The sequence below is a fragment of the Carcharhinus amblyrhynchos genome, chromosome 32, assembly GCF_965287045.1.
Source record: "Carcharhinus amblyrhynchos chromosome 32, sCarAmb.v2.hapA, whole genome shotgun sequence".
Taxonomy (NCBI): domain Eukaryota; kingdom Metazoa; phylum Chordata; class Chondrichthyes; order Carcharhiniformes; family Carcharhinidae; genus Carcharhinus; species Carcharhinus amblyrhynchos.
In genome coordinates, this window is record NC_137355.1 from 14,155,064 (window position 1) to 14,182,667 (window position 27,604).

The 27,604-nt window shown below is 46.2% G+C and overlaps 1 protein-coding gene across 4 annotated transcripts in view; it reads right to left on the reverse strand.

The window, feature by feature from the left end:
• celf6 (CUGBP Elav-like family member 6) overlaps positions 1 to 27,604 on the reverse strand; it is a 691,837-nt gene that overhangs the window by 21,867 nt on the left and 642,366 nt on the right. For 3 of the 4 annotated variants that reach the window (XM_080216157.1, XM_080216156.1, XM_080216155.1), the window contains 3 exons: positions 23,549 to 23,629; positions 21,038 to 21,181; positions 1,138 to 1,288 (listed from right to left, as the gene is read on the reverse strand). In XM_080216157.1, the coding sequence (XP_080072283.1) occupies positions 1,161 to 1,288; positions 21,038 to 21,181; positions 23,549 to 23,629 (353 nt within the window). In that variant the 3' untranslated portion in view covers positions 1,138 to 1,160. The remainder of the gene's footprint in view (positions 1 to 1,137; positions 1,289 to 21,037; positions 21,182 to 23,548; positions 23,630 to 27,604) is intronic. The other variant, XM_080216158.1, reaches the window with a different exon arrangement.

The following is a 27,604-nucleotide window of genomic DNA, read 5'->3' on the forward strand; positions in this document are numbered from 1 at the left end:
AAGGAAGGATGCTGATTGGTTGGCAAGTTGAATCTGATCGGTCGAGGCTTTGCCATGGCGAAAGCAGTGGAGAACTATGGGTAGTATAAATTGTGGCGGTCATTTAAAATTTGGCATTTTTGCATTTGTCCTGATGAGTGTCGGATGAAAAGCTTTGGCAAGATGTCTCTTTTCTGAACACTAATGTTGCGGTCAGTCTTAATATTCTCGGTGTAATTCATTTCCACTTCTGGGACCCCTCCTTTTGTGAGGAGGTCTTCAGTATTATATTTCCCTTGCACTGCCCAAGCATCAAATCCCATTCACTGTCCCTGATTTAGAAAGGTGGGGAACAGGAGGAGGCAAATTCAACCCTTCAAACCTCATCTCCACATTCATTCAGACCATGACTGACCTCTCCCTGATCTCAAACCCACCTATTCCCCATATCTCCTTATTATCCCTTTTTACAAAAAATCAGAAATCTATCTAACCCCTTCTTGAAACAATTCAACAATACAGACTTGGGTGAGCGGGGAGAGATAGAAAAGTGTCCAGAAGGGTAATTTTTTTCACACAGAGGGCGGTGAGTGTCTGGAACAAAGCTGCCAGAGTAGAGGCGGGTACAATTTTGTCCTCTAAAAAGCATTTAGAGAGTTACATGGGTGAGATGGGTATAGAGGGATATGGGCTAAATGCGGGCAATTGGGACGAGCTTAGGGGGTTTTAAGAAAAAGGGCGGCATGGACAAGTTGGGCTGAAGGGCCTGTTTCCACGCTGCAAACCTCTATGACTCCATCGGGCAGCGAGATCCGCAAATTCACCACCCCCTGCCGGAAGTACGTCTCAGTTCTTAAGTTGCGGGACGGGAATTAAGTTTGGCTTCAAGGTGCGAATCTCTCTTTGGCTTGCCTCGATTTCCCCCGCGCTCCCCCCAAACCACCAGCCCCCGCACCCCCCCCCCCCCCCCCCGCCCCCCAAGCCCAAAGTGCTTAAAATGCGACAAGTACACTTTTCTAATTCTTTTGACTATGACCGGATTATTTTTTTTCCTCTTGTAAAGCAAGTGATACTCTGACATTCACATGGCTGGAGTGAGTTAACCTGTGGTAATATTCTCGTGCCTGTCCCACGCCCACACAGCGCTGGGATGTCTACCTTGTTTAGGAGCGGTGGGAAGGTCAGTATGGTCGGTTAGCATCTTTTGGCCGTTTCAGCTGTACTTTTAGCCTCTTCATCCCAATTTGAAAGCCGTTCATTGCCTGAATGGCAGCCTGAGCACTGGTAGGATTGTCAAAACTCACAAACCCTGGAAATAGCAAAAGATACATTTCAGAATGGTGAAAGCTACTGGTTGCCCCAGTTACTGAGCTCCCGGAGGCAATGGGCCAGGGGGGGTTCAGACACAAATCATAGAGTCCCCGCAGTGCAGAAGGAGGCCATTCGGCCCATCAAGCCTGCACCCGACCACACTCCCACCCAGGCCCTATCCCTGTAACCCTACATATTTATTTATCCCGACTAATTCCCCCCCTCCCGATACTAAGGGGCAACTTAACTTTATTTGTTAGTGTTACAAGTAGGCTTACATTAACACTGCAGTGAAGTTACTGTGAAAATCCCCTAGTCCCACATTGTATGGGACAAGGAAGTCCAGAACAGGTACAGGCCCTTCGGCCCTCCAAGCCTGTGCCGATCATGATGCCCTAACTAAACCTTCTCCCCTTACTCAGTCTGTACCCCTCTATTCCCTCCTTATTCACGTACCCATCCAGAGACCTTTTAAATGTTGCTTTTGTGCCTCCTCTGGCAATGTGTTCCAGGCATCCAGCACTCTCTGTGTGAAAACAATCCCCACGCACATCGCCGTTAAACTTTGAGGGTACATTACGGGAGAATTTTACCATGGCCAATCCACCTAACCAGCACATCTTTCAGATTGTGGGAGGAAACCAGAGCACCCGGAGGAAACCCACGCAGGCACGGGGAGAATGTACGAACTCCACACAGACAGCGACCCAAGCCGGGAATCGAACCGGGGTGCCTGGCGCTGTGAGGCAGTAGTGCTAACCTCACTGTGCCACTGTGCATGGCCAACCAATCTAACCTATGTGCTTTTGGACTGTGGGAGGAAACTGGAGCACCCGGAGGAAACCCACGCAGACTCGGGGAGAACGTGCAGACTCCGCACAGACAGTGACCTAAGCTGGGAATTGAACCCTGGTCCCTGGAGCTGTGAGGCAGCAGTGCTAACCATTGTGCCACCATAACTGGAAGATTTAAAGGGGTGGGAGGGAAGGGGCAGAGTTTTAATATTCCCTACCTCTTCTCAAAAATGCCCAAGGACATGCTTTTAGCTTCCTTTCATCAGACTAACTTCAACACTTGCCTGGAATTATAGAATCCCTACAATGCAGAAGGGGCCATTTGGCCCATTGAGTCTGCACCAACTCATATCCAGACTTTCCTTGTTATCCCATGGATGTACCCCACTGATCTCCCTAACCTAGATATCTTTGGACACCAAAAGGGCAACTTAGCATGGCCAATCCATCTAACCTACACATCTTTGGGTACTAAGGGGCAATTTAGCATGGACAATCCACCTAACCCACAAATCTTTGGACCCTGAGGGACAATTTAGCATGGCTAAGCTACCTAACCTGCACATCTTTGGACACTAAGAAGCAATTTAGCATGGCCAATCCACCTAACCTATACCTCTTTGGACAGTAAGGGGCAATTTAGCATGGCCAACTCCCTTAACCTATACATCTTTGGATACTAAGAAACAAGTTAGCACGGCCAATTCCCTTAACCTATACATCTTTGGATACTAAGGGACAATTTAGCATGGCCAATCCCCCTAATCTATACATCCTTGGACACTAAGGGGCAATTTAGTATGGCCAATCCACCTAACCTGCACATCCTTGGACACTAAGGGGCAATTTAGTACAGCCAATCCACCTAACCGACACATGTTTGGACACTAAGGGGCAATTTAGCATGGCCAATCCACCTAACCGACACATCTTTGGACACTAAGGGGCAATTTAGCATGGCCAATCCACCTAACCGACGCATCTTTGGACACTAAGGGGCAATTTAGCATGGCCAATCCACCTAACCGACACATCTTTGGACACTAAGGGGCAATTTAGCATGGCCAATCCACCTAACCGACGCATCTTTGGACACTAAGGGGCAATTTAGCATGGCCAATCCACCTAACCGACACATCTTTGGACACTAAGGGGCAATTTAACATGGCCAATCCACCTAACCGACACATCTTTGGACACTGTCAGTCACATCCTCAATGTAAAGTCCTGACCATTTTTGAAAAAAACCAATTCAGTCTTCATGACCACCAATGGCAACCTTCTTGTCCAATTACCCATGTGTTTCTCATCACGGAACGTCGGAGGGCCGGTTGTCTGATAACGAGAGGAGGTTTACGCCCCATAACACACAATCTATGAGTGCGGGAATAAGCCCCCTTTCTTAACGGATGTTAGAGGATTGCCTTGAGAGGACGGCCTAAAATAGCACGCTGCTTAAAATGGGCTGGGCCTTTAAGGCTCATGGCAGCCTCTGGGGGAAGTACATTGCAATATCAATTCTAACGCCCAGGGGTCAGTAACTAAATCCTATAATGGAGCATTATAGCCCCACTCTGCAGAAACATGCACAGAAGGAACTGGTTCAGTCATTCCTTAGTTCCTTAGATCAGTAGCAACTTATTTACCCATGGCTCTTCAGCACAAAGAAGCCAGATTATGAAGGCCCAATGGTAACAACTGGCTTTCTTTCTCCAATTTCTTTCTTACAATATTTATTCATTGAAGTATATTCGTGAACTGACAGGCTCCCTGGTGATGTGTTGAATATGATTGTTGAAGTGTGACGTCAAATGTGACAGTATGGGACATGATGGGACACATCTTTTGTGAAATAAATAAACCTTTTATCCTTGTTCCATCATTATTCTGGAGGAAGAATGTTGAAAAGCAGAGGAATGGTGTTGCAATTGTAAAGAACCTTGGCTGGATCACACTTGGGACTGTTCTGGTCTTAAGACGGAAAACAAAATAGACAAAAAGGCACTGAAAAAAGTGCAAGAACTGAGAGTTTACCTATCAAGAAAGGTTGAATAGGATGCATCATCTTCTCTATGAAACACAAAAGACCAAGGGGTGAGCTAACAAGAGGTCTTTAAAATTTTGACAGGGTTTGAGAAATTTTCTACATATGATGGAGTCCAAAACTAAGGCTCATAAATGTAAGATAGGCATCAATAAGATCACAACATTGGGGAATCGCATTATGGCCAACTTTTAAAAAGCTCATTCATGGGATGTGGGTGTTGCTTGCTGGACTTATCCCTGAGGTCATTTAAAAATCAACCACATTGCTGTGATTCTGGACCAGGTAAGGACAACAGATTTCCTCCCCTAATAGGCATTAGTGAGCCAGATGGGTTTTTACAACAATTGTTTGCATGGTCATCAGTAGATTCCAGCATTTTTTAACCAAATTCAAATTTCACCATCAGCCATGGTGGGATTCGAACCTTGACCCCCAGAACTCTCCCCTGGGCCTCTGGATTACTAGTCCAGCGATAATACCACTGCCTCCCCACTTCCTTGCAGTGACTTTTATAAGCTCAGTGAGCAGTCTCACAACACCAGGTTAAAGTCCAACAGGTTTATTTGGTAGCGCAAACTTGCGGAGTGCTGCCCCTTCATCAGGTGAGTCACTCATCTGATGAAGGAGCAGCGCTCTGAAAGCTCATGCTGCCAGGTAAACCTGTTGGACTTTAACCTGGTGTTGTGAGACTTCTTCCTGTGTCCACCCCAGTCCAACGCCGGCATCTCCACATCTCATAAGCTCAAAATTCAGCTGCCAACCTGTGCACAGTAAGATCCCACAGGCAGCAAAACAATCTGTTTCTTCGTAATGCTGGCTGAGGGATTAGTCCGCGCACGCTTGGAAATAAAAAAGTTCCTTGCCTTTCTTTTTGATAGCCATCTTATGTCCACCTGAAGGGAAAAAATAGACCTTTGCTAAAAGATGGTGCCTCCAGCACGCCACTAGAATGTTAGCCTACAGTATACGTTCCAGCCTTTGGGAATGATGCTTTCAATGTGTAAACTTCCGGCTCAGAGATGAGAGCATTCTACTTCTGAGCCATGCTAATTGGAGTCTGACAGACAGAAAAAAATGAGAACGCCATTCGGCATTCCAAAGTTCTTACGACTTAATTTTATTAGTAACCAGCTCTATGGAAATAATCCAAGGTTGACCATCTGTTGTCTCTTCCAGTTACCATTTGTATCCAGATACGTCTAGAAGTTCAACATAAAAACAAAAAAATAAACTGTGGGTGCTGGAATCTGAAATACAAACAGAAAATGCTGGAAAATCTCAGCGGGTCTGACGTGCTGGGGAGAGAATAGAGCCAACGTTTTGAGTTAAAGGAGATTTACCAGGATGCTGCCTGGTTTGAAGGGTAGGTCTTATGAGGAAAAGTTGAGGGAGCTGGAGCTTTTCTCTTCAGAGCAGAGGAGGATGAGAGGGGACTTATAAATTTATTAGATGATGAGGAGGATAGATAGAGTGGACATGCAGAGACTATTTCCTTGGGTGGATGTAGCTGTTACTGGGGGCAAAACTATAAGGTTCATGGTGGGAGATATAGGAGGGATGTCCGAGGTAGATTCTTCACTCAGAGAGTGGTTGGGGTGTAGAATGCACTGCCTGCTATGATTGGACACTTTAGGAACTTTCAAGCAGTTATTGGATAGCACATGGAGCACACCAGAATGATAGGGAGTGGGATAGCTTGATCTTGGGTTCGGACATAGCTCGGCACAACATTGAGGGCCGAAGGGCCTGTGCTGTGCTGTACTGTTCTATGAGTCAGAATGGCCCTCCGTCACAGCTCTGTGCATTAACCCAGTGTGTTATTGAATGGGTTAATGGTATTTTGGCGAGGGACAATAATTGGGTTCTTGCCCTGTGCTCACATGTGTAGGAGTGGGTTGACAGTTTGGTCATTGGTAATACGGTTACAGATCAGAGCTAAATGGCTGGAGCACTTTCCCACGGAATAGTAATGATTGTAGATTTAATGATATGAAAGAAAGATTCCAATCAGGAGATTGTGACAACATCCCATGCCAGAGATCTGAACACAAAGTCTAGGCCTGCACTCCAGCGCAGCACTGAGGGAGCACCTCACCATCAGAGATGTTGTATTTCAGATGAGACATTGAACACCCTAATGTCCATGTCACTATTTCAGACAAGAGTAACACAGTAGCCAATATTTGCCCCTCTGCCAACATCATGGGCTGATGAATCTGACCAAGAGTCATCCAGACTCGAAACGTTGGCTCTCTTCTCTGTCAGTCAGAAGTCTCACAACATTAGGTTAAAGTCCAACAGGTTTATTTGTAGCAAATGCCACTAGCTTTCGGAACTGGCTTTTCCTTTGTCAGATGGGTGGGAGGTCTCTGAACAGCCAGTTCCAAAAGCTAGTGGCGTTTGCTACAAATAAACCTGTTGGACTTTAACCCGGTGTTGAGAGACTTCTTACTGTGTTTACCCCAGTCCAACGCCAGCATCTCCACATCATCTCTTCTCTCTCCACAGATGCTGTCAGACCGGCTGAGATTATCCAGCATTTTCTGTTTTACCTTGATAAGTGTATCTGCTGCTCCTGAATAACAGTGAGATGTCCTACAACTGTCCAAAGAGTTACGCTCACTTTCCCATCTCTATCAATATCCCGGGGAGAGGGAACACCACTGAATAGAAACTTAACTGGATGCCATATAAATACTGTAGCTACAAGAACAGGTCAGATACTGGGAATTCTATGGCGGCACGGTGGTACAGCAGTTAGCGCTGCTGCCTCACAGGGACCCGAGTACAATTCCAGCCTTGGGTCATTCTCTGTGTGGAGTTTGCACATTGTCTGTGTGGGTTTCCTCCGGGTGCTCTGGTTTCCTCCCACACTCCCAAAGATATGCTAGTTAGGTTGATTGGCCTTGCTAAACTGACCCTAGTATCAGGGGGAACTAACAGGGTAAATATGGATTATGGAAATAGAGCTTGGGTGGGATTGTGGTCAGTGCAACCTCAATGGGCTGAATGGCCTCCTTCTGCACTGTAGGGATTCTATGAGTAACTTACCTCCTGGCTCCCTAAAGCCTGCCCACTATCTACAAGGCACAAGTCAGGAAAATGATGGAATATTTTCCATTTTCCTGGATGAATGTAGCTACAATAACACTCAAAAAGCTCGACACCATCCAGTACAAAGCGATCTGCTTGGTTGGTACCTCATTCACAAGCTTAAAAGGTCACTTCCTCCCTAATGCTGATGCGCAGTGACAGCAGTGTTTACCATATATAAGATGCACTGCAACAAATCATTAAGGTCCCTTTAATAGAGCCTTATGAGCGTACCGTTCTTACCAATGAGAAGGACAATGCACGCGGATGCACGGGAATTACCAAGTTCAAATTCCCTCTGCTATCCAGTCCTAGAATCCCTACAGTGCAGAAGGAGACCATTTGGCCCATCCAGCCCGAACTGACAACAATCCCGTCAGATCCTATCCCCCAAAACCCCATGTGTTTACCCTGCTAATCCTCTCACACTAAGGGGCAATTCAGCATGGTCAATCAACTAACCTGCACATCTTTGGACACTAAGGGGCAATTTTTGATTTGATTTGAATTATTGTCACATGTATTACAGTGAAAAGTTTCTTGCGTGCTATACGGGCAAAGCATACCGTTCATAGAGAAGGAAACGAGACAGTGCAGAATATAGCGTTACAGTCATAGCTAGGGTGTAGGGAAAGATCAACTTAATGTGAGGTCGGTCCATTCAAAGGTCTGATGGCAGCAGGGAAGAAGCTATTCTTGAGTCTGTTGCTACGTGACCTCAGACTTTTATATCCTTTTCCCGACGAGCAAGATGGAAGAGAATATGGCTGGAGTGCATGGGGTTCTTAGTTATGCTGGTTGCTTTTCTGAGGCAGTGGGAAGTGTAGACAGTGTCAATGGGTGGGAGGCTGGTTTGAGTAATGGACTGGGCTACGTTTATGATCCTTTGTAGTCTCTTGCAGTCTTGGACAGAACAGGAGCCAGGCCAAGCTGTGATACAACCAGAAAGAATGCTTTCTGTGATACATCTGTAAAAGTTGGTGAGAGACGTACTGAACAAGGCAAATTTCCTCAGCTTTGTGAGAAAGGGGCGGCACAGTAGCACAGAGGTTAGCACTGCTGCTTCACGGTGCAGGGACCTGGGTTCGGTTCCCAGATTGGGTCACATTCCACAGAACATCCGTGTCTGCGTGGGTTTCCTCCGGGTGCACCGGTTTCCTCCCACAGTCCAAAAGACGTGCTGCTTAGGTGCATTGGTCGTGCTAAATTCAGTGTACCCGAAAAGGCGCCGGAGTGTGGCGACTAGGGGAATTTCACTGTAGCTTCATTGCAGTGTTAATGTAAGCCTTACTTGTGACTAATAAATAAACTTTAACTTTTAAGCATGGCCAATCCCCTGAATCTGCACATCTTTGGGCTGTGGGAGGAAACCGGAGCACCCGGAAGGAAACCCACGCAGACACAGGGAGAATGTGCAAGTCCTTGGGCATGGATAATGTTGGCAAAGCTGTAACTATTACCCCTCCTGTGGGTGATAGTGGCTGCTTCTTGAACTGATACAGTCTCTGTAGTTAGGTTGGACTCACAAGGCGAGGTAGTGATTTCAGGATTTCACCTTGAGATAAGGAAGGGATGGCAGTGAATAGACACGTCGTGGGGCCTGCGATGGTAATCTTTGATCTTCCTTGTCAAAAATCTTTACAGCACAGTGAGGTAGGCTGATGCCAACCCAAACTCAAAATGCCCAAATTTGGTTTGTCTTGGGCTTTCAACTTTGACCTTCCTTTCATAATCATTATTTGTTTTTGTACTGATGTAGATTATCTGACCAGTTACCGACATTCAGGAGTTACGCATTCCTAATATCTTTTGGCGAGTGATTTTCCATTGCCTGTTCTTGCCAATTGATAATCCCACACCATCATTTACCAGGACAGATAATCACATTATCTACTTTTACAGCTAATGCCCAGGCTCAGTGAGATCAATGGGACAGTATTACTGCTTCATGTTATCTAACTCAAAGCAGCTTGTATTTTTACTCTTTCACAGGACGTGGGCACCAATGGCTATGCCAGCATTTGGTGCCCATCCTTAGTTACCCTTGAGAAGGTGGTGAGGGCGAGCTGTTTTCTCAAAATGCTCCAGCTTGTGTGGTGTAGCTACACCCATGTTGCTGTTAGAAAGGGGGCTCCTGGACCTTTACCCCGTGACAGTGAGGGAGTAGTCTGGAGATGGCATGGTGGCACAGTGGTTAGTGCTGCTGCCTCACCGCCTAAGGACCCGAGTTCAATTCCGGCCTCAGGTGACTGGTTGGAGTTTGCATGTTCTCCCCATGTCTGCATGGGTTTCCTCTGGGTGCTTCAGTTTCCTCCCACGCTCCAAAGATGCACAGTTTAGGTGGATTGGCTATGCTAAATTGACCCTTAGTGCCCAAAGATGCGCAGGTTAGGTGGATTGGCCATGGAAAATTGCCCCTTAGTGTCCAAAGGTGTGTAGGTTTGGTGGATTGGCCATGCTAAATTGACTCTTGGTGTCCAAAGATGTGCAAGTTAGGTGGATTGGCCATGCTAAATTATTCCTGAGTGTCCAAAGATGTGCAGGTTAGGTGGATTGGCCATGCTAAATTACTCCTTAGTGTCCAAAAATGTGCAGGTTAGGTGGAATGGCCATGCTAAATTGCACCTTAGTGTCCAAAAATGTGCAGGTTAGGTGGAATGGCCATGCTAAATTGCACCTTAGTGTCCAAAAATGTGCAGGTTAGGTGGAATGGCCATGGGAAATTGCCCCTTAATGTCCAAAAATGTATAGGTTAGGTGGATTGGCCATGCTAGATTACTCCTTAGTGTCCAAATATGTGTAGGTAAGGGGGATTAGCAGGGGTTATGGAAAAAGGGCCTGAATAGGATCCTTTGTTGGAGTCTTGGCGCAAAATCAATGGGCTGAATGGTTCCCTGCACTGGAGGGATTCCATGAAAATAGAGTGTGTGTGTGTGAGAGAATGAGAGAGAGGGAGACTAAAACTGAGCGAGAGGAAGAGAGAGAGAAAAACTGAGAGAGAGAAAGCGGGAGAAACCAAGAGAGAGAGAGAGAAAGAGAGTGTGATGACTATTTTATCCTGGCATTGTATTGCAAACGGGCAGTGGCCTTGGAGCCAACAGAAGAACAATAAACTGGAGTGGTTCCGACAAAGAGCCTCAATGGGATTTGAAAGGCATTCACAAAAGCCCAAATATTTTAGGAGTAGGCAGAGTGCACTGTTGTTCTCTGATGGTTGACAGTGTATCTGACTTGATGTGGCCAGGGAATTGTGCATATTTCAGTTTTGAAAATGGCAGTGACATTTTTCCATGACCTGACCGTATGAATAAAGTATTACCATTATATTGTGGTCCAAGCTGTTGGAAATTCAGGAGCGAGTGATATGGAGATATCAAGTAGCGTGACTGACAGCTCATTTTCACGGGCTGGAACGTCTCCGTGCCTAACTGCATGAATTATCAAGCTCCCAGCTGCCATTTATAGATCAAATCACATAACAGCAGGTCACGTTACAACGATGGGCGGACAGACATGCTAATGTTACCCTTTTGATTGGCACTTCGATAACAATACCCTCCTGGCTTCCAACAGGCAAGTTGTTTCATTTTCCCTCGAATTCTCTGTTCTAAATTTTAAAGGGGTCCCCTCCAGTCTCCCCTGCTTCCGGCGGGGTGGGGTGCGAGGTGAGGTAAATGCAATGAGTTATGAGGATAGGGCTGGGTGGAATTGCGTTTGGTGCTGACACGATGGGCTGAACGGCCTCCTTCTTCATGGTAGGACTCCATGATTTACTTGGAGTGAATCGCCTCAAAGGTGCACAGCAAGATCCCACACAACGGCGCTAGGACGTTAACGAGAGATTTCTGGTGGTGCCGCTTTCAAAGTGGCCCCCGCGCTCGGGGTAATGGGTTTGTGATGGAGCCTCCATCTGGGATCTCACCCGCAGGATTGCCCCTCTGATGGTGCAACAACTCATTCACACCATGCTGCACTGAAGGTTTAGGTTACGGGTTCGATCCCCGAGGGATCAAAGCTGACAATGTCAAATGAGTTTCTCATTGTACATTCAATTCATTAAAGCTATTAAGGAGGACCATCGGTGGCACAATGGTCAGCACTGCTGCCTCACAGTGCCAGGGCCCCGGGTTCGATTCCCGACTCGGGTCACTGTCTGTGTGGAGTTTGCACGTTCTCCCCGTGTCTGCGTGGGTTCCCTCCGGGTGCTCCAGTTTCCTCCCACAGTCCGAAAGACGTGCTGGTTAGATGCATTCATCGTGCTAAATTCTCCCCCAGTGTATTCGAACAGGCGCCGGATTGTGGCGACTAGGGGATTTTCGCAGTAACTTCATTGCAGTGTTAATGTAAGCTTGCTTGTGACACTAATAATAAACATTCAGAGTAAATCTTCATCTAAACTAAAACCACAGAATCAGCACAGTGTAGAAAGGGACCATTCGCTCCATCGAGTCTCCACTAACTCTCCAAAAGAGCATCGATCCCTGTAACCCCTGCATATACCATGGCCAATCCACCTAACCTTCACATTTTCGGGAGGAAACTGGATCATCTGGTGGAAACCCATGCAGACAAGGGGAGAACATGCAAACTTCATGCATTCAGTGATGCCAACAATGGATGACAAACCAATATTGCCCAAAGTTAAAATTGGTCTCCTGCAGTGGAGTCAGATTTGGGAGCTGCTACCCAATCAATTCAGAGTGGATTGGTATTGTTGAGAGATTGAGAATTTAGCATTTTGAATAACCCATACTGTTGACTAACCATAATCCGTGACTGTTAGAAAATCACAATCGAATTGTACCAGACATTTATCCCCATTGACTCTTTGGCGAGTCAAGGAAGTTCTCCTCAGAAATCTGTAATGGTTCTGTACCTTTAAGAAATGTATTTGTGCCATGTTCTTGTGCAGGATCTGTTGTAGCAGTTTTTTATGCACTCAGAGCTATCCTGGCTGCCAGAATCCTATATTGTTGCTGCAGCAACGTAATTGCTTCTAATGACTTGTATGTTGGTTTTAATCTGAACTAATGCTGTCTGCTGTTTTCCCCTGGAACTTTGCAGAGTGGGGCTTGATTGGGATGATTGGCAGGTATGGTCATGTGACAGGAAATTGGGTTTACACTGAATATTCAAGTCTAAATGCTGCTTTTTGAATGGAGAGAGAGAAATCTTTCTCTTTACCCCTCTCTGAAGTTGGAGACTGGAATCTGCCAGAAGATAAGTTTCTTTTTTGGAGATTCTGCTGTATGAGAGTTGATCTTTCTCTGAGAGGTGCTGCTTTGGAACCTGCTGTCTATATCTCTGCCCAGAAGTGTTAAAAAACTGAAAATGCAACATCATGTGAGCAATCTTGATTTAGTGCTGACTAATTCTAAAGAAGGGTATATGTCTCTTGGGTATTGCTTTAAATTGGAACAACAGAGATAGCTAGCTATTAAGGATTATACTTTGCCTTGTCTAAGTATTTTAATGAGTAGAAGTTGTATCGTGACTGTCTTCTTAAATAAAGTTGGTTTTCCATAGAATCTTACAGGCAGAAGGAGGCCATTTGGTCCAGTGAGTCTGCACCAACTACAATCCCAACCAGGCCCTATCCCCATAACTCCATGCATTTACCCTAGCTAGTCCCCGTGGCACTAAGGGGCAATTTTTAGCATGGCCAATCCAGCTACCCGCACATCTCTGGAGTGTGAGACGAAACTGGAGCACGCGAAGGAAACCCACACAGACATGGGGAGAATGTGCAAACTCCACACAGACAGTGACCCAAGCCGGGAATCAAACCCGGGTCCCTGGCGCTGTCAGGGAGCAGTGCTAACCACTGTTGCACTGTGCCACCCCAAAATGACAGGACTCGAACCTGCAATCTTCTGATATCACCACTTACAGCACCAAAGCTAGAAGCCTTATCCATTAGGTCGTGCAGTCAGCTCAAGATAAAAGCTTCCTAGTGGGTCATTTGAACCATACCTGAATCAATTCAATTTACCTCCCCCATTGCCAAAAGGAAATGCAAGAGCTGCGGTCTGGGCTAACTGCATTATATACCTTGGAGTTTCCAGTCTGGACCTAAGCAAATGTCACAAACTGATTCAGATAGAAGTAAATAGCAAGATCCCAGAGTGAAGGCAATTGACAGATTTTGAGGTGCACCTCCACTGCAGGGTGTTCGATAGACTGAATTCTTCACTCTTTGTACGATCTTTAACATCCACATGTATAAACAAGCATGCCAAAGATGCAAGGGGTACATTAATACCAATGAACCCTGTGACTTATCACCATCTGCGGAACTGTGTTGCACATCCAAAATCATTTCAAAGAACAAAGAAAATTACAGCACAGTAACAGGCCCTTTGGCCCTCCAAGCCTGATCTACAATGCTGCCCATCTGAACTAAAACCCTTTACCTTTCCAGGAACCATATCCCTCTATACCCATCCTATTCATGTATTTGTCCAGATGCCCCTTAAAAGCCACCATCGTATCTGCTTCCACTACCTCCCCCGGCAGCGAGTTCCAGGCACCCACCACCCTCTGCCTAAAAATCTTGCCTTGTACATCTCCTTTAAACCTTGCCCCTCGCACCTACGCCCCTAGTAATTGACCCTTCCACCCTGGGGAGAAGCTTCTGACTATCCACTCTCTCTATGCCCCTCATAATCTTGTAGACTTCTGTCAGGTCGCCCCTCAACCTCCGTCATTGGGGTGAGAACAGGCCAAGTTTCTCCAACCTCTCCGCATAGCTAATGCCCTCCATACCATCCTGGTAAACCTTTTCTGTGCCCTCTTCAAAGCCTCCACATCCTTCTGTTAGTGTGCTGGCCAGAATTGAAGACTTAGGAGCCTTCTAGAAAAAGGAAAAAGTGGGCGGGGGTGTGTTCTCCCATGGGAATTGTAGAAGGCGGGTGTGGGAGCGGGTAAGCAACATAAAGGTCCATTTAGTTGGGTGGGGTTCCCTGGTTTCCGGTTGGAGAAGCCCACCTCATCTCAACTGCCTGTGCTGGAGTCAAACCCAGGTTCTGAAGGTTAAAATAAGCTACCGCATTGCAGTGTCCAATTCCTTTCGGGGCAGTTAGGAATCCTTGCTCTCTCCCCAGCTATTTTATTTGGTGCGAGACACATTTATCGCTTCAATAGTTGTTAACTAGCGTGCTTAATAGCGGGTCCTCGTGTGTATGCATTTGTCTGTTTGCACACAATTATCAGTGTTGTTGGCCCTCAGGAGGGTAAAACCAACTAAAGCTCAGACTCCTAATGTCTTCATGAAGACTAATGGGAATGGAGGAACCCAGTAAGGGAAAGCTTCTTTCAGATATCCGCAATCTACCTCGCCCTGCTTCCCCTCAACCTTTCTACTTCAAACGAACGGTCTTAACACCCAACCTTGCCTTCATACGGAATTAGATTTAGCAGTGATATTGTCATGAAGAAAAGCAAGAGGAACATTTATATTTTCATCTAGATAAAAGCAGAATGCTATGGAATTGGAAACAAAAAACAGAAAATGCTGGAGAAATTCTGTGGATGGAATTTCCCCGCCCAGCCTGCCATGGTGACTCAAGACCACGTTGGCCTAGGGCAGGATTTTGGGGCCAGCGCGACTGGAAAATCCTGCCCAGCAGGTCTGACAGAACCTGTGCAGAGAGAATGGACCCAAGCGACAGATAAAGGGTCATCCAGACTCGAAACGTTGGCCCTATTCTCTCTCCATTGATCACAGAATCCCTACAGTCCATTCGGCCCGTCGATGCTGCACCAACTGCAATCCCACCCAAGCCCTATTCCCGTAATCCCACATATTTACCCGAGCTGGTCCCCCCGCCGACAGTAGGGTCAATTTAGCACGGCCAATCAACCTGACACGCACGTCTTTGGAGTGTGGGAGAAAATCTGAGCGCCCGGAAGAATCCCACCCAGACATGGGGAGAATGTGCAAACTCCACACAGACAGTGAGCCGAGCTGGGAATCGAACCCGGGTCCCTGGCACTCTGAGGCAGCAGTGCTAATCACTGTGCCACCGCGACGCTGTCAGACTCGCTGAGTTTCTCCAATGTTTTCTTTGACTCATATTTTCACGTCCACTTGATGTCTCAGACTGTCAATGAAACACTCTTGTCACTGGAAACACAACATGATAAGTGCACAGCAAGATCCCACAAACGGCAATGTGATAACGACCAGGTAATCTGCTTTTAGCTTCTTGTTTTTGGACAACCAGGGAGACCGAAAAGAAGACCCACCGCCCCTCTATAAAACAGTGGGATCGTTTAGTTCACCCAGATCTCATGGCACCTCTGACAGTGAGGTTCTCCCTCAGTACTGCACTGGAACATTACAACTAATGGCCAGAATTTTACCGGCACGCTCATCCCGGAATCAGGAGGGGCCAGGCTCGCAGAACGGCATTCTCCTCAGGCGGGATCTTACGAGCCTCGGGACGGCGAGGCGGTAAAATTCTGGTGGGTGTTTCGTGCTCAAGCCCTTGGAGCTGGGCTTGAACCCAAAGTCTTACAGGCAAGAGGTGGCCCCCTGAGAGGCAGATGACCCAGCCCGTCCGGCCATTTACGTTATAAGGAATCTGCAACAGTCCATTCGGCCCAGCAGATCCATGCTGGAATTCATACTACTCACACATCTCCTCCTACCCTACTTCAACTAACTCAAAGAACAAAGAACAACACAGCACAGGAAACAGGTCCTTTGGCTCTACAAGCCCGCACTGCCATTTTAACACTCAGTGAGTGCCTCATTCCAATCCTTCTTCTACCTATTTGCATACTCTTCTACCTAAAACTAATCACTATTTCAAAATCTCCTTGTCTCCCATTTACAATGTTCTGTGCCAAGTGACTGATGTTTCTTTGGGAACTGCCCGCCTTCACACTCATTAATCAAATTTGTATGAGGAAAGTGCCTTTCAATGCCATTTGACAATTCTGTTTGGTGCATAATTTCACATTAAGTCTTCAGTGTCGCTGTCCAGTTGCACCCACCCACTAGTTATGTTTGTGTTATTTCACAGTGGTGCAATCAAAGTGGCTTCTACTAGTCTTCACCTCACTGCCACATTATTCTTTACGATCGCAAGTAGACCTCAGAAAGCTTCCATGAAGTCACATTGTGGTTATTTAAAGGAAAGAAGACTAAGGAAATTTGGCATGTCCGCTCAGACTCTCACCAACTTTTACAGATGCACCGTAGAAAGCATTCTTTCTGGTTGGATCACAGCTTGGAAAAGCAGCCAGCATAATTAAGGACCTCACGCACCCCGGACATTCTCTCTTCCACCTTCTTCCATCGAGAGAAAGATACAAAAATCTGAGGTCACGTACCAACCAACTCAAGAACAGCTTCTTCCCTGCTGCTGCCAGACTTTTGAACAGTCCTATCACACATTAAGCTTATCATTCTCTTCCCCCTATCTGAAACTGAAACGTTATGTTCTGCACCCTCTCCTTTCCTTCTCTCCTATGTACTCTATGAATGGGTATGCTTTATCTGTACAGCGTGCAAGAAACAATACTTTTCACTGTATCCCAATATATGTGGCAATATTAAACTGTAACAGTGTATACTGCACCCTCTCTTTTCCTTCTCTCCTATGTACTCTATGAACGGTATGCTTTATCTGTACAGTGTGCAAGAAACAATACTTTTCACTGTATATCAATACACGTGACAATAATAAATCAACTTAATCAATTCAATTTCATTTAAAAATTACAGATAGTCACAATAAACTGTAAGTCATTCTTACAGTTCTTACACTGTGCCTTAGCAGCGTTGAAGGGGAACGTGCACCATTTTTTTTGTCTGGATCACATACACAAGAAGGCTGGGAATTTGATCTGTGCTGATTAGCTGAACACTATATGGCCGGGATGTGAATGTACAAACATTGTTCTCAGTATCAGTAAGCAAGGGAGGTGTCACATCAAATTACTTCGAAACTACAACACAGAACCAGGCCATTCAACTCAACTAGGCAACACTGCTTCATGCGAGTCTCCTCCCACCCCTGTCCATCGAGAAAACCCTTCTATTCCCGTCACCCTCAATGTGCTTATCGGCGCAGCACGGTGGCACGATGGTTAGCACTGCTGCCTCACAGCGCCACGGACCCAGGTTCAATTCCCGGATTGTGTCACTGTCTGTGTGGAGTTTGCGCGTTCTCCCCATGTCTGCGTGGATTTCCTCCGGGTGCTCCTGTTTCCTCTTACAGTCCCAAAGACGTGCTGGTTAGATGCATTTGGCCATGCTAAATTCTCCCTCAGTGTACCTGAACAGGCGCCGAAATGTGGTGACTAAAGGATTTTCACAGTAACTTCATTGCAGTGTTAATGTAAGACTACTTATGACTAATAAATAAATAACCTTCTGCTTACCGAACTTTTCCTTAAGCACATCAATACCACTCACTTCATTCTTGGTAGCAAGGTTCACATTCTCTCCATGCTCTAGAATTCCCCATTGGATTCATTACTGGTATCATAGAATCACAGAATCCATCTAGCGCAGAATTAGGCCATTCAGCCCACTGGGTTTGCACCAACTCTCCGACAAAGCATCTGACCTAACCTTCTCACCCCATGCGTGTCTATTCCACTAATTCCCCTAAACCGTCACACCTCTGGAGACAAAGGGGCAATTCAGCATGGCCAATCCATCTATCCTGCATGTCTTTGAACTGTTGGAAGAAACCAGGAAAACCCATGCAGACACGGGGAGAGCATGCAAACTCCACACAGACTGACCCGAGGCTGGAATTAAACCCGGGTCCCTGCCGCTGTGAGGCAGCAGTGCTAACCAGTGTGACACCATGTCATGTTAACTTTGGAAACTGACAATAACCATAAAGTTTATTTATTAGAGGCACAAGTAAGGCTTACATCAATATTACAATGAAGCTACTGTGAAAATCCCCTAGTTGCCACACTCTGGTGCTGTTCGGGTACACTGAAAGAGAATTTAGCACGGCCAATGCACCTAACCAGCACGTCTTTCGGTGGAGGAAACCAGAGCACCTGGAGGAAACCCACGCTGAGACGGGGAGAACATGCAGACTCCGCACAGACAGTGACCCAAGCCGGGAATCGAACTCGGATCCCTGGTGCCGTGAGACAGCAGTACGAACCACTCTTGTGTGATTGCTGTCTAACCTGGAGGGGTGGGAGAAATGAGTCATTGCATTCCCTGCCAGAACATGTGCCTTTGCGGAGTGTATCAGGCTGAACTGTGATGCCCTGCCTGGGCGAATAGCCCGAGAAGCCTCACTAGTTCAAAGATAGGAACTGGGGTAAGTGATTGGAGAAGTTGAGGGGAGCCCAAGGATCTGCTATCCAACTGAGAACCCAAGACAAAACCGGACTGAAAGTTACTCTTAAACAAAATTGGCTTCTTCACGCTCAATAAAGAGTTACTTTTGAAATCCTTACTGAACATTTGGAGCTTGATGCTGTATCGTTCGAAAACATTCAGCTGATTAATTTATTTCTCCCACTGTTTCGCCTCACTCAAATTTCAATTGGTTTTAATGTTAACGGAGTTTAACGTGCCTCAGTTTATCACGAGTCCAAAACAGGCAGGAAATTGACAGCAAGTACCGGTGTCACAAAAACCTCGCCGACACAGACACTTTACTGATACACCCAGCCATACATCACACAGTCACAATTTCACAATTAGTTTACCCGCATCGTAAACCACACCACAAACTCCACCACGGCAAGGAACTGCATGCACAAACGTACGCCTCAGTCCCCGCAAGCGAGGTAGTTGTTACACCCAAAATTACCGTGAACCTACAACGCAGAACCAGGCCGTTCAACCCAACTAGTCAACACTGCTTCGCGTGAGTGTCCTCCCACCTATAGATCAGCTAGATAGTCAACATCTTTTCCCAAAGGTAGGGGAGTCTACAAACTAGAGGACATAGGTTTAAGGTGAGAGGGGAGAGATACAAAAGGCTCCAGAAAGGCAAATTTTTCACACAGAGGGTAGTGAGTGTCTGGAACAAGCTGCCAGAGGGAGTAGCAGACGCGGGTACAATTTTGTCTTTTAAAAAGCATTTAGACAGTTACATGGGCAAGATAGGCATAAAGGGATATAGACCAAATGCGGGCAATTTGGGACCAGCTTAATGGTTAGAGAAAGGGCGGTATGATCAAGTTGGGCTGAAGGGCCTGTTTCCATGCTGTTAACCTCTATGACTTGATGACACCTTTGTCCATTGAACAATCCACCTCTGTCCATGTCAATCCTATCAACAAACCCTTCCATTTAGTACAATCTAGAGTATAAAAGTCTTTGTTCCGTTAGCGTTAGTCTCACAAGGGAGGAGGACTTGGGGTTCAAATCCTACAAATGGTATCGATGGATCTCAGATTATAACCATTACAGCAGAGTACAGGTCAGCTACCAGTGTGTGAATCAGGAGCAGACAGATCGATATCCCCACTTTCTTATCAAATACATCAGTTGTGTAGTCTTGCAAAGTCACCCCTTCCAATGCTTCTCAGTTCACTCGCTTAGATAGCAATGTTGCCTTCCCACCTGAGCATCAGTTGTCTTCTTAACGAATGCAAGAGCTATTGACCAACCTGGAAGGACAATTCACAAACTGATCTCTTGTGGTGTTAAGGAAAACTACTTTGAAGCCTGTGCCTCCTTCTTTTGCTGCCAGTAACGTCTTGCATTTACCTTTTCCTGTTGCCCTCTATGCCTGAGTGAGACTCTGTCCTCTAATGCTCTCCTTCTGAGCTCTTCCAGTCTGGCACTTCAGTCATCTGAGACCTCTGCTAATGTTAATCCTTGACAACATGCAGGAGACCATACTGACCGATGCTAACGTTTCAATGCGTACGGCCTATTTTTTTATAATAAAGCTGGAGCAATTCTCTCACACTTCCAGGTTTAGCAAGTCCTCCCAGGCACGTTCCCTGATCAATCGCCAAAACACTCACAAAAGAAACGTACATTTATTCGCATACGAACAATTGTATTTCGAGATTCAGATGACTTCTGATGTGAAGTATGAAGTCTCACAACATCAGGTTAAAGGCCAACAGGTTTATTTGGAATCACGAGCGGCACAGTAGCACAGTGGTTAGCACTGCTGCCTCACAGCGCCAGGGACCCGGGTTTGCTTCCCGGCTTGGGTCACTGTCTGTGTGGAGTTTGCACGTTCTCCCTGTGTCCACGTGGGTTTCCTCCGGGTGCTCCGGTTTCCTCCCACAGCCTGAAAATCGGTGCATTGATCCAGACAGGCGCTGGACTGTAGCGACTAGGGGAATTTCACAGTAACTTCATTGCAGTATTAATGTAAGCCTTACTTGTGACTAATAAATAAACTGTAAAAAGGGTTTTCGGAGTGCAGTTCCATCCTCAGGTGATGAAGGAGCAGCGCTCCGAAAGCTCGTGATTCTAAATAAACCTGTTGGACTTTAACCTGGTGTTGTGAGACTTCTTACTGTGCCCAACCCAGTCCAATGCCAGCATCTGGTGCAAAGATCGTGGCCTTAAATGAAACGGTGCGTTGTCTATCTTTCCTTTTGTTCTGTCAAGACCTGATACTGGTTATTTTATGCTTAACAACTTGAATTCACTTGATAAAGATGCTTCAGTAGAAAATGCTGCAAACATTACAAAGTCTTCATTCCCCTACGTAGCCCCAACATCTCAGACGTAATCGATGATCCGGCCCCAGTTGCTATACTAACCTTTCCCTCCCTCGTCCAACCACTCCCCGCCTCTACCCGCCACCCCCCCACTCCACTCCCTCCCAAGTCAATGAAGGATCTCACTCACCGAAGCATTTACTTTGGTTGGTGGCGCGGTCAACAAAGACTTTGGCAGAGATCACGTTGCCGAAAGGCATGAACATCTGCATGAGCTCAGCGTCTCCAAACTCCTGCGGCAGATGGTAGATGAACAGATTGCAACCCTCTGGCCCTGAAAGGAAAACAAATAGTGCCGTTAGATGCTTACAGTAGCCGGGTGCCAAAGTGCTGAAGATTAAACTGTTTCACATCGCTGCGCTTTGAAGAATGCGGAGGCTATGGAGCTACTACCGCTTTCCCGATGGGTACCATCCATCGGCCTAGCACCAAGGAGCGTGTCCCGTGTCTCGGTGATTTACTTCTGGATCAACCATTCCATTGTAACATCCTATCCATTTATAAATAGCAGATGGCATTAACTTCAGACCGATATGAGCACGCTGATACTGTCAGTAAGCACAAAATGATGAGTATATGACTCATCTTTTCTTCTACTCATTTGTGGGACATGGCCATCACTGGCTGGCCAGCATTTGATGAGTATATGACTCATAAGACATAGGAGCAGAATTAGGCCACTCGGCCCATCGAGTCTGCTCTGCCATTCAATCGCTGTTGATATTTTTCTCATCCCCATTCTCCTGCCTTTTCCCCATAACCTCTGATCCCCTTATTAACCAAGAACCTTTCTGTTTCTGTCTTAAAGTCACTCAATGACCTGGCCTCCCTTCCATAGATTCATCAATCTCTGGCTGAAGAAATTCCTCCTCATCTCTGTTTTAAAGGATTGTCCCTTTAGCCTGAGTTGTGCCCTCTGGTTCTAGTTTTTTCTACTAGTATCCTCAGACCGTGACCCCCTGGTTCAGGACTCACCCACCATCAGGAACATCCTCCCTGCATCTACCCTGTCCCATCCTGTTAGAATTTTATATGTCTCTATGAGATCCCCCTCCCCCATTCGTCTGAACTCCAGCAAAAGCAATCCTAACCTAGTCTATCTCTCCTCACACATCAGTCCCGTCATCCCTGGAATCAGCCTGGCAAACCTTCACTGCACTCCCTCGAGAGCAAGAATATCCTTCCTCAGAAAAGGAGACCAGAACTGCACACAATATTCTAGGTGTGGCCTCACCAAGGCCCTGTATAATAACAACAACACATCCCTGCCCCTGTACTCAAAACCTCTCGCAATAAAGGCCAACATTCTTTACCGCCTGCTGCACCTGCCTGCTTACCTTCAGTGACTGGTGCACAAGGACACCCAGATCCCTCTGCACACTCCCCTCTCCCAATTTACAGCCATTCAGGTAGTAATCTATCTTCTTGTTTTTGCTTTCCAAGTGAATAATCTCACACTTATTCAAATTAAACTGCGTCTACCACTGATTTGCCCACTCACCCAGACTGCCCAGATCATGTTGAAGGATCTCTGCTTCCTCGTCACTGTTCATCCTCCCACCCAACTTGTTATCATTTGCAAACTTTGAGATGTTAGGTGGATTGGCCATGTTAAATTTCCCCTTTATATAAAAGCGAATTACTGAGGATGCTGGAATCTGAAACCAGAAGAGAAAGTGCAGGGAAATCTCAGCAGGTCTGGCAGCATCTGTAAGGATTACAAAGGGTCATCTGGACTTGAAACATCAGCTCTTTTCTCTCCTTACAGATGCTGCCAGACCTGCTGAGATTTTCCAGCATTTTCTTTCTAAATTGCCCCTTAGTGCCTGGGGGACTAGCTAGGGTAAATGTACGGATTTAGGGGATAGGGTTTAGGTAGGATTGTGGTGGGTGTAGACCCGATGGGCCGAATGGCCTCCCTCTGCACTGTTTCTATAATTCTAGGTGTGTGCGCGCACGCGTGTATGTGCACATGGGTGTGTGCATGTGCACGTGCGCATGGGTGTGTGTGCGCACTTGTGTGTGTGCATGTATGTATGTGCACATGCGTGTGTGTGTGTGTGTGCACGTGTTTGTTGGTGTGTGTGTGTATGTAGGCTTGTGTGTGTGTGCGCACGTGCATGTGTGCGTGCGTGTGTTTGTTGGTGTGTGTGTATGTGTGCGCGTGTGTGTTTGTTGGTGTGTGTATGTAGGCTTGTGTGTGTGTGTGCGTGCACGTGCATGTGTGCGCGCGTGTGTACGTGCACGTGTGTCAGTGTGTGTGTATAGGCTTGTGTGCGTAGGTGTGTCAGTATTTCATTATTTTACTTAAATCGGTTTAAGTATAACAAAGCAACCTTCTTTCTTTGTCCAAATCAAGAAACTCTAATTGATTAGTTTCTTTATGATCGCAGCCTGTTAACATTTAGGTACTCACTAAACTGGCAAGCATATCCTTTTCAAATCATTGCAGTCAAACGCAGAGAAGGAAACGAGGGGGGACATTTCACCCCCTCCTCACCTGACGTTAACACGATAAAGACACACCTTTGTTGACGGGATTCCTATGCTGCGTCTTCCTTTGGTGGATATCTTGAACAATGCTGTTTCAAAAGTGGCAAGGACATTGAAGTAAAATTAGGCAAAGCCTCCATTGTCTTACCTTCTCTTTGCTGCTGAGGAATTATGGGGGGTTGCTGTGGGAACGCCTGACTAATAGGAGCATAGGCTGCTGGATAGGCCGCTGTTGGGTTGCAAAAGAACAAGTCAGTCTCGTCAGCCACTTAATTTCCTTCAGCATATTCAGACAGTGTCAATAATCATTTGTCATTAAAAAGAAAGAAGGAAAATCTCCAAGACTGTTGGCACATCATGTGGCACTCTAGAATGAAGTCAGGGATATCCTTCCATTAGAAAATGAAGTTTAATCACAACTAGCATGGACAAGAGTATTTGGTTCAACAGCAATAACACTCTGAGCGGGATTTTACAGATCCACTCGGGTGAGACCAGAAATTCCCGCCCAAGGTCAACAGAGATTTCCTTTGACCCTTGGCCATACCGAATCCATGGTGGGCCAGGTGGTAGAATTCTAGCCCATATCCCAAATCCTGTCTTGATTAAAAAAAGCCTGAGGCCTTTAGAGACTAAACAACAATCATACATCCCAAATCCTGTCTTGAATTAAAAAGCCTGAGGCCTTTAGAGACTAAACAACAATAATACATCCCAAATCCTGTCTCGAATTAAAAAGCCTGAGGCCTTTAGAGACTAAACAACAATAATACAACATCCCAAATCCTGTCTCAATTTAAAAAGCCTGAGGCCTTTAGAGTAAAAACAACAATAATACAACATCCCAAATCCTGTCTCGAATTAAAAAGCCTGAGGTCTTTAGAGACTAAACAATAATAATACAACATCCCAAATCCTGTCTCGATTTAAAAAAGCCTGCGGCCTTCAGAGGCCAAACAGCAATAGTACAACATCTCAAATCCTGTCTCGATTAAAAAAAGCCTAAGGCCTTTAGAGACTAAACAACAAAATTACAACATCCCAAATCCTGTCTCGAATTAAAAAGCCTGAGGCCTTTAGAGACTAAACAATAATAATACAACATCCCAAATCCTGTCTCGATTTAAAAAAGCCTGCGGCCTTCAGAGGCCAAATACCAATAGTACAACATCTCAAATCCTGTCTTGATTTAAAAAAGCCTGAGGCCTTCAGAGTAAAAAACAACAATAATACAACATTCCAAATCCTGTCTTGATTTAAAAAGCTTGCAGCCTTCAGAGGCCAAACAGCAATAGTACAACATCCCAAATCCTGTCTCAATTTCAAAAGCCTGAGGCCTTTAGAGACTAAACAACAATAATACAACATCCCAAATCCTGACTTGATTTAAAAAGCCTGAGGCCTTCAGAGTAAAAACAACAATAATACAACATCCCAAATCCTGTCTCAATTTAAAAAGCCTGCCGCCTTTAGAGGCCAAATATTTTCTCCTTTCCTCCTTATTTTGGCTTTTCCTAGGCAATATTGTCAAAACACTGCTACATTTTGAAATCAAATTTAGAAGTTTGAGGTTATGGATAGTCTTTCGATGGGCCTGACAGTGTGCACAAGGTCCTGTGACAGTCATTAGTGATTTTTTGTTTGCTTTGGCGCCTGTTGTTATCATCCTCCCCCACCTCCTACCCCAATGTTCGGTCATGTCAGAATGGACATGGGTTATTATTACATGTTATAGCACGATGCTACTTTGGGCCCAGGGTTTCCCACGAGACTAATTCTCAATCTCAACTGCAACCACAGGTAAGGAACAGGAGGACCAGAGGGACCTTGGGGGCCGTGTCCAAAGATCCCTGAAGGCAGCAGGACAGGGAGGTAAGGATTCTAATTACTGGAGTTTAGAAGAGTGAGAGGGTTTCTCATAGAAATCTATAAAATTCTAACAGGACTAGACAGGATAGATTCAGAAAGAATGTTCCTGATGGTGGGGGAGCCCAGAACTTGGGGCCATAGTTTGAGGGTAAGGGGTAAACATTTTAGAACTGAGGCGAGGAGAAATATTTTCACCCAGAGCGTGGTGAATGTGTGGAATTCACCACCACAGATAGTAGTTGAGGCCAAAATGTTGTGTCATTTCATTAGATATAACTCTTGGGGCTAAAGGGATCAAAGGGTATGGGGGGGGGGGTGGGGAAGGGGGATCAGGATATTGAATTTGATGATTAGCCATGATCAAAATGAATAGCAGAGCGGGCTCGAAGGGCAGAATGGCCTACTCCTGCTTCTAGTTTCTAATAAGGTGGGATCCTTTCCTTTATTAGCCAAGGCATAGAATATTAGAGCGTGGAAGTTGTGATGGAGCTGTATCAAATGCTTGTTAGGCCACAGCTAGAGCACTGAATGCAGTTCTGGTCGCCACATTATGGGAAGGATGTGATTGCACTGGAGTGGGTGCAGTTAAGGTGTTGCCTGGGCTGGAGCGTTTCACAGTAAAAAGTCTGACAACAGTCCAACGCCGGCATACCCACATCTGGAGCGTTTCAGCCAGGAAGAGAGGCTGGTTAGGCTGGGGGTGTTTCCCTTGGTGCAGAGAAGGCTGAGGGGGCGGGGGGACCTAACTGAGCTGTACAGGATTATGAGGGGACATAGATAGGGCAGATGGGAAGAAACTTTTCCCCTTAACAGAGGGGTCAGTAACTGGGTGGGCGGGAGCATAGATTTAAGGGAAAGATTTAGGGGGGATTTGAGGAAAAGCTTTTCCACCCAGAGGGTGATGGGAATCTGGAACCCGCTGCCTGCAAGGATAGTAGAAGCGGGAATCCCCAAGCATTTAAGAAGCATTTAAGCACTTGGAACACCGTAGCGTACAAGATTATGGAAAATGGGATTAGAATAGATAGGTATAGACAAAATGGGACAGAGGTCTTCTTTTAAATACATGAACAGAATGGGAATAGAGAGATATGGTCCCCAGGAGGGTTGGGGGTTTCTAGTTCAGTCGGGCAGCATGGTCGGTGCAGGCTTGGGGGGAGGTGGGGGGGGGGGGGGGGAGGGCCTGTTCCTGTGCTGTAATCTTCTTTGGTCTTTTTCTCATGACTTCATAACTCTTTCTATGGGCTGGATTTTTCAGCCGCGCTCACCCCAAGGCCAGAAAATCCCACCCAATGTCAATGGACCTTTGCATGGTCCTGTCTCACCCGCTACGACTCCTGTGGCGGGTGGGACAAGAAAATTCCACCGCCCCCCGTGCTGTGTAGATTACAGGAATTGGCCATGCTAAATTGCCCCTTAGTGCCCAAAGATGTGCAGGTTTAGGTGGATTGGCCATGCTAAATTGCCCCTTAGTGCCCAAAGATGTGCAGGTTTAGGTGGATTGGCCATGCTAAATTGCCCCTTAGTGTCCAAAGATGTGCAGGTTAGGTGGATTGGCCATGCTAAATTGCCCCTTAATGTCCAAAGATGTGCAGGTTTAGGTGGATTGGCCATGCTAAATTGCCCCTTAGTGTCCAAAGATGTGCAGGTTAGGTGGATTGGCCATGCTAAATTGCCCCTTAATGTCCAAAAATGTGCAGGTTTAGATAGATTGGCCATGCTAAATTGCCCCTTAGTGTCCAAACATGTGCAGGTTAGGTGGATTGACCGTGCTAAATTAACCTTTAATGTCATGGGACATTTAGGTTAGATGGATTGGCCAAGTAACTGTGTGGGATTACAGGGATAGGGTGATGGAAAGGGCCTGGATAAGATGCTGCCAGATAGTCAGTGCAGACCCGATGGGCCAAATGGCTTCCCAATACACTGCACTGCACTAACTGTGATTCTAAGATTCATTCGGGGGAGATATCAGGAAGCATTCCTTCACAGAAAAGCCAGCAGAAAGCTAGAAGTGTCTCCCGACAAACCTGTCGAGACTAAGGGGCGGAATTTGATTGTCCTGCCTGCCATGGGAATGGTGGCGGGTGGGAGAGGACCATGCAAAGGCTTGTTGACCTCGGGCGGGTTTTCCCAGTCTTGGGGGCAAGCATGGGTGGAAAATCCTGCCTTGGGGATCACTCGTAAGTTTCAAAATTGTGTTTGGATGACTTCTGGTTGGGTTGAAAGAATTGTAAAAACGCTGTGCCTTAATTTCCAAAGATGCGCAGGTTAGATGGATTGGCCATGCTAAATTGCCCCTTGGACACTAAGGGGGAATTTAGCATGGCTAATC